The sequence below is a fragment of the Pediculus humanus genome, genomic scaffold (assembly GCF_000006295.1).
Source record: "Pediculus humanus corporis 1103172107423 genomic scaffold, whole genome shotgun sequence".
Lineage (NCBI taxonomy): Eukaryota > Metazoa > Arthropoda > Insecta > Psocodea > Pediculidae > Pediculus > Pediculus humanus.
The window spans coordinates 605,949-617,262 of NW_002987047.1; the positions used below are offsets into that span (position 1 = coordinate 605,949).

At 26.6% G+C, this 11,314-nt stretch overlaps 3 protein-coding genes across 3 annotated transcripts; 2 read left to right on the forward strand and 1 right to left on the reverse strand.

Moving 5' to 3' along the window:
- Nucleotides 1-199: 199 nt before the first annotated feature.
- On the forward strand, nt 200-3,131 carry Phum_PHUM073920 (Dipeptidyl peptidase 4, putative; the record flags this gene model as incomplete). The annotated part of the gene is made up of 12 exons (XM_002423554.1): nt 200-230; nt 380-500; nt 576-781; nt 860-1,029; nt 1,117-1,350; nt 1,437-1,557; nt 1,585-1,675; nt 1,749-2,159; nt 2,239-2,433; nt 2,508-2,668; nt 2,745-2,956; nt 3,036-3,131. The coding sequence occupies 12 exons, from the start codon at nt 200-202 to the stop codon at nt 3,129-3,131; spliced, it is 2,049 nt and encodes a 682-aa protein (XP_002423599.1).
- A 948-nt stretch (nt 3,132-4,079) lies between these two features.
- Phum_PHUM073930 (DNA-directed RNA polymerase I subunit, putative) lies at nt 4,080-4,824 on the reverse strand (the record flags this gene model as incomplete). Its single annotated transcript, XM_002423555.1, has 3 exons — nt 4,080-4,104; nt 4,197-4,416; nt 4,695-4,824. The coding sequence occupies 3 exons, from the start codon at nt 4,822-4,824 to the stop codon at nt 4,080-4,082; spliced, it is 375 nt and encodes a 124-aa protein (XP_002423600.1).
- Nucleotides 4,825-5,199: 375 nt separating this feature from the next.
- Phum_PHUM073940 (uncharacterized protein) lies at nt 5,200-9,839 on the forward strand (the record flags this gene model as incomplete). Its single annotated transcript, XM_002423556.1, has 14 exons — nt 5,200-5,365; nt 5,765-6,006; nt 6,090-6,299; nt 6,383-6,660; nt 6,759-6,858; nt 6,925-7,194; nt 7,297-7,722; nt 7,798-8,037; nt 8,110-8,290; nt 8,386-8,638; nt 8,726-8,912; nt 9,106-9,410; nt 9,500-9,658; nt 9,782-9,839. The coding sequence occupies 14 exons, from the start codon at nt 5,200-5,202 to the stop codon at nt 9,837-9,839; spliced, it is 3,075 nt and encodes a 1,024-aa protein (XP_002423601.1).
- Nucleotides 9,840-11,314: the final 1,475 nt, after the last annotated feature.

The following is an 11,314-nucleotide window of genomic DNA, read 5'->3' on the forward strand; positions in this document are numbered from 1 at the left end:
GTAGTTTGGTACCGGTTAGATTTAACGGTACTTACATATCGGGTGAGAAAATTAAATTTTTTTATTTTATTTTTAATACGAAATTAACGACGATGAAAATTAATTATTAATTTTTTTTTTTTTTTTTGTTTTAGATACTGAAATTTTGTTTAAACGTCACAAAAATGAAATCGTTTTGTACGATGTCGTACAAAGAAAAATGGAAGTTCTTTTGTCTGGGGATCCGGTGAGTTCAAAAATAAATAATAATAATAATATTTACTTAATAAGGCTGCGTGACAAATCGGTCGTTGGCAAATGAATGACATTGCCAAAATTTAAAATAGTATACCAGTTAGCGGTATTTATTCATTTACATCTCATCTTTTACAGATAATAGAATCAGCTCTATCTTTTCAATTATCAGCGGATAGAAATTATTTATTTGTTGCTCACACGTTTCAAAATTTGTACAGATATTCTTTCATAGCTCACTATGACATATACAACCTTAAAACTAGGTATATTTAAATACTTTGTATGAATAAACGAGGATAAATCATGTGTGATTTACGTGTTTGTTTTTTATTGTTAAGGCAAAAATTTCCTTTGTCGGTGAGCGAGGATTTAAAATTAATATTACTTGCTCAATGGGCCCCAGTCGGAAATGGTATAGCATTCGTTTTACACGACAATCTTGATATTTATTACAAGTCTACGCCGGAAAGTACAGCTTATCGGGTCACAAATACTGGATTACCCACGGTTATTTACAATGGAGTTCCTGATTGGGTTAATGAAGGTATTTATTTGTTATTAATTTACGAAAAAAAAAAATTTTTTTAATTGCTACATCTTTTTTAATTGTTTTTAATTTTAGAGGAAGTTTTCAACTCGAATGTCGCCATGTGGTTTTCAAAAGATGGTAAAAAATTAGCTTTTGCCAGTTTTAATGATTCTCTCACACGCGTCATGTCCATACCTTTTTACGGATTGCCTGGAAATTTAGATTTTCAATATTCCAGAGCTGTGAACATACGTTATCCCAAAGTAATTATAAATTTTAATAATAAAAAAAAGAAAATTTTAATACTTGGGTATTAATTTAATTTAAAAAAAAAAAAAAAACTTTTTTAGCCTGGTTCCCCCAATCCTACGGTCAGCCTACACATTGCACATTTGGAAGATGTGAATCAAGGATTGATAAAAGTTTTAGAAGTTCCACCACCCAACGAATTAAAACTAGCAGAACCAATTTTGACAGCTGTTACGTGGCCTGATGAAGATCAACTTTCGGCTGTTTGGATGAACAGAGTTCAAAATATGAGTTATTTGACTTTGTGCAATTCGAAACAAAGCGATTGTAGAAATGTAAGTAAAAAAAAAAGCCATCGATTTCATTTAATTACTTCTTGTTGACATATAAATTTAATTAATTTCTTTTTTTTTATTTGCAGATTTTAACTATTATGGAAGACAAAGGTTGGGTGGAACTTTTTGTACCACCTCTTTTCTCTTCAGATGCATCGAAAATGGCACTAATTTTACCACAAAATCAGGGTGCAGATGGTGATTTTCGTCATGCTTGCTTAGCTGAAAAAAGAGGAGCCACATCCGAATATATAGTGAAACCGTTAACAAAAGGAAAATATACTGTTACCGATATATTATTCTACGATGACGTGCGAAACTTGGTGTAAGCAATGATAAATTTAAAAAATGATCAAACCCGAGAAATAAATTAAAAAAGTTTTTTTATTTTTTTTCAGGTATTATTTGGCGACGGCTGAAAATCATCCAGAACAACTTCATCTTTATGTTGTATCTACAGATGGAAATAAAGATCCTGAATGTTTGTCTTGCAAAGTTAAAACAGAACTTGAAAATAAATCATGCCTTTATAATAGAGCCTTTTTTGGTAAAAAGGGATCAACCACTTACGCTTTATCCTGTCTCGGACCGGGAATTCCAGAGATTTCAATTTTCGATATGAATAATAATAAATTAATGACTTGGGAAAACAATGAATTTATTAAAAATAAATTAAGCGCCAAAGTATTACCAACAATTGAAAGATTAACCGTACCTGTTTCTGGCGGTTTTAATGCTGTTGTTGTTTTATTTTTACCACCGAATATTGACAAATCAGGAAGTACCAAATATCCGCTCTTAGTCAACGTGTAAGAAGATAAATTCGAATAATAATAATAATATTATTTTCTAACGTCGTCTCATACTTATTTTAATGTATTTGTGTAGTTATGCCGGTCCTGATTCGTATCAAGCCACTGAAAAGTTTAACGCGGATTGGAATTCTTATCTCACGAGTAATAAAAGTATTATTTGCGCTACAATAGATGGACGTGGTTCAGGTCTTAAAGGAAATAAAATGTTGTTTTCTATATATCGAAGATTGGGTACATACGAAATCGAAGATCAAATCGAAGTGACGAAGTAAGTTTTTAACTTTTGAAGCCTGATTATAAATAAAACTCAAAACTTATTTTTATTGACGTTTTTAATTTCAGTTATCTTCAACAAAACTATCCATACATAGATTCAGATAGAACTGCCATTTGGGGATGGAGTTATGGAGGATATGCCACTGCCATGGCACTCGCTCAAGATAGATCTAAAGTTTTTAAATGTGGTATATCTGTTGCACCTGTCACTGATTGGGCTTATTACGGTAAGCGATTTACAATTGTAAAATAATAATGTTTTTTTCTTTTTTTTTCTAAGCAAATTGTTTTTTTTTTTTTCAGATACTATTTATACTGAAAGGTACATGGGTTTACCCAGAAGAGATGATAATCTCCTTGGTTACGCCGAAGCTCAATTAAATGATAAAGTTGAAAACATTCGAACCAAACAATTTTATCTTGTTCATGGCACTCTAGATGATAATGTACATTATCAACAAAGTATGATGTTGTCAAAAGCATTATCACAAAGCGACATTCTTTTCCAACAACAGGTACAACATATATATATAACCAATATAACAAGTTTTTAAAATATTTAATTGATTCAATCATAAATTTTTATATTTTCAGACTTATCCAGATGAAGAACATGGTCTCGCTGGGGTAAGACCTCATTTATACCATTCATTAGAAAAGTTCCTTGATAAATGTTTTGATTTGAAGTGAAAACAAAAACAAAAAAAGAAAAAAATATTAATTTAATTTTAATAATTTAACACAAAAAAAAAAAAAAAAATTTCAAACTGAGAGTCAATAATCTTTTGTATTTTTTTAAATGTGTGTGATTGATTGCTTATTTTTTATAATTTAATAATAGTTTTTACCTTATAAAATTGTACTTAGTGAAATGAATGAAGTCAAGTTTACCGAGTTTGATCTCTTAAAAAACAAAAAAAAATGTTATTTATAATTCAACAACAACAGAGGGGAAAAGAAGTGCTGAACATGAGTCTTATGTTTAAGAAAGAGTTGAAAACTACACATTAATAAATTTATTAAATAGTTTAAAGAAAAAGAACATAAAAACCAATTAAAACTTAGTATTAAAAATAAAAACATCATGATAATGATAAATCTATGATGGAAATACAAGATCCACACAAATCGAGACTTTAAAAAAGACCAACATTAAGATTAATAATTATAAATTGATGGTAATAAAATTTAAATTTATCATTTATGGAAAATGATCTGCTTGTAGTTGGCTATATATGTATTTATATATTAGAATAAGTAAAAGGAAAAGGCTAACACAATAATGAAAATTTAGTATTGCTTGTGAAAACTAATAAAACGAATATATGAGGAACCATTATTATATTGGTTTAAACAATTAACTTCAGTAAGGAAAATTCTTTTTCTTTTTTTTTTTTTTGTTTTTTAATATGTGAATTTAAAAAAAAAAATTTTTATAAAATTTTTACAAAATTTTTATTACTATAATTTTATTTAATTTTTTTTTTTGTAACAATATAAAAGTAAAAAAAAAAAAATTTAATAATGATTTTTATATTATTTAAATGTTAATAGGGTATATTGATTGATAAAACAGCCCTTTTAATTTATCATACATAACAAAATATAAACAAATATAAACGCCAGGAAGAAACAATTTCATGAATTTTCAGTTTCTTTATATCTAAAAAAAAATTAATTAAAAAAATTTTTTTTTTTTTTGTTTGTCATGAAGGTAATAGAAAATTTGAATATTTTATTAAATCTAATACTAACCCACACTTTGTACATGTATAAAAAACTGTTTGCCCCTCATCGGCTGATCTCAGTTGGAGAGTTGCATAGGACATTATGTCATTTCCACATTTTGAACATTTTCTTTCTACAACAGGCCCTTCATTTTTCTGCATTTTTCTCTGATTAAAATTTTCAGTTTCTTTATAACCATAAGGAGATCTAAATTTAATCTGATAGTGACTTTCCATTGCTCCAAATGCTGCAAAATATGTAAAAACAACCTTCAACATAAACAATATAATTTTGTTTAAAAGTTTAATTAGCAATTTCAACAGTTAAACAGAAGTTTCTGCAAACAAAATTGTTTTTCATTTATTTATTACTTTGAAAATATACAGAAAAATTTATTAATACATTTAATGTCTGTCACTAAAATTGAAATGTAATTACAAAAAAAATAATTTTGTTATTTGAATTGAAAAAGTATATGTAACTTTAATACAATAAATAAAACTAACCAAAGCATATCACACTAACCTTCAGGTCCGTATTCAAATTTGCACATAAAACATTTGACAACGGCCGAATCGTCTAACATTGGTAAAATACTTCCGCAATTCCAACAAAATCCTTTTTCTCCCTCGAACGTGTTTTTAAAATCAGCCATTTTAAAATGAAATTTTTATCCCGCTAACAAGAACATGGAGAATCGTAAAATAATAAAATGGCTAAATATATCACCATTAATGTAATTGCAGCACAAATTATTTCTTCTAAAACTGGCATGACATTTTAAAAGTTTTCATTTGATTAAAATAATTATTTGATTTTAATTACTACTTAAATTTTTCTCGAAATAATTTCCAAAAATTAATTTTGTTTACGGTGAGTTTGTTTAACATCAAAAATTTAATTTATTTGTGAAAGGTAGTAAAGCAATAAGTTTCCATTCTAAAATTTCGTTTTCATAAGTTGTCGCTGAGAACGCTTTTTGGTATATTCAAAATTTTTAACTGAAATTCTATTATCCTCAATAATGTTGATGTCTTATAATAATTTAGGTCAAAGTTATGGCAATTTTAAATTAATTGCTTTCGAAAAAGTTAATGGAATTATTAATGTTTCTAAATTTAGGTCTAATAAAACCGGGTTGACCGTTGTTGTTGCTCAAGTCGAAGGCCCAGTTGTCAATGGATATTTTGCATTAGGTTATTTTTAAACCTTAATTTTTGTTATATATTAAATTTTAATGAACTTAACAAAAAAAATTATGATCTTGTAGAGATTCATTTTACGTTTTCGATTTTTTTACAACTAAAATTTTTAGAAAAATTGTTCAATGCAAAGTGTCTACCAATCTTAGATACTTGAGATCGCAGAACTCACTTTTCAATTTTTAATTTTTTAAAATTAAGTTTAAAATTTTTCCAATTGAATTTTTCAATTATTTGCATTACAATTATGTTTTGTGTAATTAATTACAACATACTGTTTATAAACATTTCGATTTTACCCCCCCCCCCTTCTTGACAGCATTTACGTAATAATGCTTAATCTTTAAAAAATAGTTGTAACACGTTTTAAAATAAAAGTTTATATTTTTACAGCTACTGAAGCATTAGATGATGATGGCTTGCCCCACACTTTAGAGCATATGATATTTCTCGGAAGTGAAGATTATCCTTATAAAGGTGTATTAGATTTGCTTGCGAATAGAATGCTTGCTCCTGGTTCTAATGCTTGGACTGATATAGATCACACATGTTATACTGTTACAACTGCAGGAAGTGAAGGATTTTTGTCTTTGATGCCAATTTATATAGATCACATTTTATATCCAGTCTTAAATGTAATTTTTATAATTTCGATTGCAAAAAAAATTCATTAAAAAAAAAAAACAAAATGAATTTCAATCAATGCTTAATTTTTTAGGACTCAGCTTTCATAACAGAAGTTCATCATATTAATGGAGAAGGAAAAGATGCTGGTGTAGTTTACTGTGAAGAAGAAGGAATGGAAAACAGTGGCGAACATAGAGTTTTTTTAGAATTATTAAGGAAATTGTACCCAGGAGAATGTGGATACAAGTCAAATGTTGGTGGAAGTTTAAAAAATTTAAGAGAAAGCACAGATAATATAAAAGTACACATAAATATTCATTATTAAGTTGCTTTTAGTTGTTTTTAAAAAACATTTTTGCTATTATAATTAATTTTCTTTGACAGATTCATAATTTTCACAGACAGTTTTATAGACCGGAAAATTTAACTTTAATCATTACTGGTCAAATTGATGAAAAAAATTTATTTGACTCCCTTGAACCAGTAGAAAACAAAATTATATCAAAAGGAACATTAGCACCATTTCAAAGACCATGGCAAAACCCAATTCCTCCTTTCTCTAAATCTGTTGATTCCTTAATTCTTTATCCTAATGATTTAGAAGATAACGGGATTGTTAATATAGGATGGAGAGGTCCTTCTGCTGTTCATTTGTATTATGAGTAAGTGTTTATTTAATATTTTATGTTGAGAAAACACTTTACATTTTATTTAATGAAATAAAAATATTTTTTTATACATTTAATGATTTTTCTTTTAGAATGTCTGCTTGTTCAACATTACTTCGATATTTGACTGACACTTCAATCAGTTGGCTTCAAAAAGAATTTGTCGAAATTGATGATCCCTTTGCTAGTACGGTAAGTATTAATATTTTATTGCAGTATTAAAAATTGTGTATTTGATTTTGATTTTACATTGTTTAGGTTACATTTTCCCTACAAGAGAATTCAATACCAGTATTTTATATGATTTTTGAAAATGTTCCTTTAAATAAATTAGAATTAATACGTCCGAAATTAGAAAAAAGTCTTTTAAACTTTTATGAAAGTGATGATTCACTTAGTTTGCCTAGATTAAAATCATTAATAGAAAAACAAAAGGCGGAAACTTTAACTTCCTTAGAAAACCAGCCTCATGATTCCATTGCTTTTATGATTATTGGCGATATGCTGCACGGAAATACCACAGAAGACGTTAGTAATATTTTTTTTTTTTTTTTTTTTTTTACTTAAATGACTTTTATTTTTTAACTTTAAAACTTTTCAAAAAATACAATTACAGATTTTTTCTTTTAGCTGAAAAGAAGATTAAATGCAAAAGATTTGCTCAATAGAATGCTTATCGAACCAAAAGATTTCTGGAAAAGACTTTTGAAAAAATATTTTATTGATTCGCCCAAAGTAACCGTAATGGGAAAAGCTAGCAAAAAGGAACAGGAAGAACTAACAAGAATGGAAAACGAAAGAATTGCTAAGCAAATTGAAGCTCTCGGTCCTGAAGGACTTGGAGTTAAACACAAGATTTTAACCGAAGCTATAAAAATAAATGAAATCCAACCTCCAGTAGAAGTACTTACAAAATTACCTATTCCAGACACAAATAAAATTAGCTTCCATTCTATAAAAAGCTACACTTCGGATTTTAAAGATAATGAAAAAATTAATTTTTCCAAAGCTCCTGTTTATATGTATATTGACGATCTTAAAACAAATTTCGTTTATGTATGTATTCAAAATAATTTTCAATTTTTATTTAATTAATTTTATTTGATATCGATTATAATATTGTGATTTCAGATGCTTGTTATTATGAATACAAAATCTCTTTCTTTAGAATTGCGGCCTTATCTACCTCTATTTTTAGAACTCATTCTGGAATCTCCAGTACAAAGAGATGACTCGATAATAAAACACGAGCAAGTTGTAGAAGAACTAGAAGCAGAAACAATATCAGTTTCTACTAAAATCGGTATAGAAGCCATGTCCAGAAGATTTTCTTGCGGTTCCTATTGCCATTCTGCAAATTTAGCTTTACAAGTAAATAAATGACATTAAACAATTTTTTTTTTTTCTTTTAAATACAATGCCTTAAAATTGAATGATTATTAGGTAGAACCTTCAAAATACCAAGAAGGTATTAAATGGCTCAGAGAATTGTTATACAGCACGGTATTTACAAAAGAAAGGCTTCAAATAGTCGCGACTAAAATAATCAATGATGTACCTCAGTGGAAAAGAAAAGGAAGCAAAATAGTTTATGATTTAATGAAAGCAATGCGTTATAACGAAGGTAATATTTTATTTTATTTCTTTGTAATAAAATTACTAATAATTTACTACATGACTTTTTTTTTTTTTTTTTTTTTTTTTTTTTTTTGTTTTCAGGTAGTAACCATTATTGGAATAGTTTACTTCGACAACAAAAATTCTTAACCGATATCGTCGAAAAACTTAAATCACCTGCGGAAGCGGAAGTAATTTTTAGGGAACTTGACGCCGTGAGAATGCTTTTAACTGCTCCCGGAAATATGGCCGTTTATATGGCTGCCAACTTGGATAATCTGGCCACACTTTATCCGGACATTATTGAACCTTGGTCGAAACTTTTACCAAAGAGCATCGAGCCTGTCAAAATGAAGTTTGTTTTTTACGATGTTTTATTTAAAAAAAAAAAACTACCCAATGAAAAATTAATTTAATAGTATAATTTTTTTTTTTTTTTTAGATATTCTGTAGTCAGTGATTATTTATATACAAACAACAATGAAAATTCAAATATTCAAAATTGTATAGTAGGTTTAGGCTGCATTGATTCTGCTTTTTTATGTCAAACTGTCAAGGGAATCACCGATTATAATGATCCCGACTTGCCAGCCTTATTAGTATTCATACAATATTTAACTCAAGTGGAGGTCAGTTGACATTTTTTTTTATTTCCATTTTAAAAATTATCATTTCCCAAATTTTATGTCATTGATTGGCAAAACTAACTTAAAACTTATTTGAGGAATCCTGAAAACTTTTAGTATCCTTACCGACGATGTGAGTTTTTTATCAAATCATGAAAGAAAAAAAATCAATTTTTTTTTTTTTTTTTCTCCGTAGGGTCCTCTTTGGCGACAAATTCGAGGTCAAGGATTGTCTTACAGTTACAATATTAGTTTTAAACCAAACGAAGGACTTCTTTATTTGACGTTTTATCGTTCCACCCATATTTTTGCCACATACAATGAAACTAAAAAAATATTGGAAAGTTACTTTGACGAATCTTGTAAACTCGAAGGGACGCTAATAGATTCAGCTAAAAGCTCGCTCATATTTGAAATAATCGAAGCTGAAAAAAACATCGGGGATGTAGTTTTAGAATCAATATTATCCTATTTCAAAAATGTCGATCATAATTACAATAAGTGAGTTTAAAAAGAAAAGAAAAGACAAATATCGATTGATTACGTTCGAGAGGAAATAATTTGTTTTTTTTTTTTTTTTTTTTGTTTAGAAATTTAGTTGCTAAAGTATTCAAAGTAACGTCGGATGAAATGTTGAAAGTTGGAAAAAAATACGTTTCGCCATTATTCGATACGAAGAATGAGGAGAGTAAAATGAGCATTGTATGTCATCCATCGAAAATATCAGGAATCGTTGAAAAATTTCAACAGTAAGTAATAATAATTTTATTTTTATTTTTTTTTTTCTTATCGAGTCTTGAAAGGAATCTTTTATGAAAAATGAAACGGTCAAGTATCGGATAATCTATTATTTTTTTTTTTTTTTTTTTTAGATTAAACGTCAAATTAACTGTTTACAAAAATCTGGAAGAAACTTTTTTAAGTAATTGATTTTTTTTTTTTTTTTTGTTGATTTTTCACGAATTTTTTGGGGTTTTTTTTTTTTTTTTTTTTTGCTACTTTTCGTTGGAGTCCAGGTTTTACAATATTTTCTAACAATTCTATCAGTTTTAAATTCGACTTGGAAAATTTATTTTATACAGTAATTCAAGTATTTTTTTTTTTTTTTAAATATTTTTATTTAAAAAGTATCGTTGTAAAACGTCTTGTCCTTTTCTTATATTATCTTAAAAAAATTAAAAAAAAATTTGATTTTAATTTTTTTAAATTTAAATTTAAATTTAAATTTAATTTTATTCGGGATTCGGGTGTAAAATTTTTTTAATTCTTTGCCCAATTTATTATTTTAATGTGAATTTGTAAAAACATTTGTTTGCCACGATTTTGGCTCATAATACTTTGTCTTTTGTAATTAGTAAATTTTTTTAGCACTTTGATTACAAAAAAAAATTTTTTTTTTTTTTTTTTTTTTTCTTAATGCCAACATTAATCAATTAGCATTATTTCATGTAAAAGAACCGTGAAATTAAAAAATTTAAAATTTAAAAAAAAGCTCAATAAGATTTTTGTTTTGCCTTCTTGTAATATTTTTTACAAAAAGAAAAAACTGAAACTTTTAATTTAATAATTTTCCGGGAAATAGTTATTCATTTTATTTATTTAATTAATTTATAATTTTCTATTAAATGGGTAAAGAGTAATTTTTTAAAAAGGGAATTCCCCCTTTTATATATATATATATATATATATATTATTAAACTAAAAAAATTTGAGTTCAATGAACCTAAATAATAATTTTAATTTGAAATGGTTATATTAAAATAAGGAAAATTTTAACCCGGGTCAAATAATATCAATTTTCCCTTATTTAAGAGATTAACTGCATTTGTTGTTTTATTTATTATATATATTTGCGTATTTAAATTTTTATTTAAAATTTTTTTTTTTTTTTTCCTTATAATAACTTTACGGAGGAAAATAATTTTTCTACTTAATGCGTAAATAAAGTTTTCAATTTAAAAAACTACCAAAACTTTTATATTTACGTTAATTATTATTATTATTACTACCTCGTTATTATGTTAATAATTTCCTGTACGTTATGGGAAAACTCGTGGAAAATTTCCTAGAACGGGGAAAAATCGAAATTTTTCTTACTACTACTATTTGTGCGTACAATTAAATTATTCACGGTTTTCTGGTTTTTAAAATTATAAATAATAATAATAATGATAATGATAATAGATTTAAATCTATTAATTTATCCTTGCCCTTTCTTGTTCTTCTTTTTAATTTATCTATAAATGTAATTTTATAAATTTAATCTGATATAAATAATAATAATAATAATAATAATAATAATTTTTCAACACTGATTGATGATTATATTACACTCGTAATAATTAATAATAATTAACACTTTTTTTTTTTATTACGCAAAATAATTACGATTGTTTATAACAAAG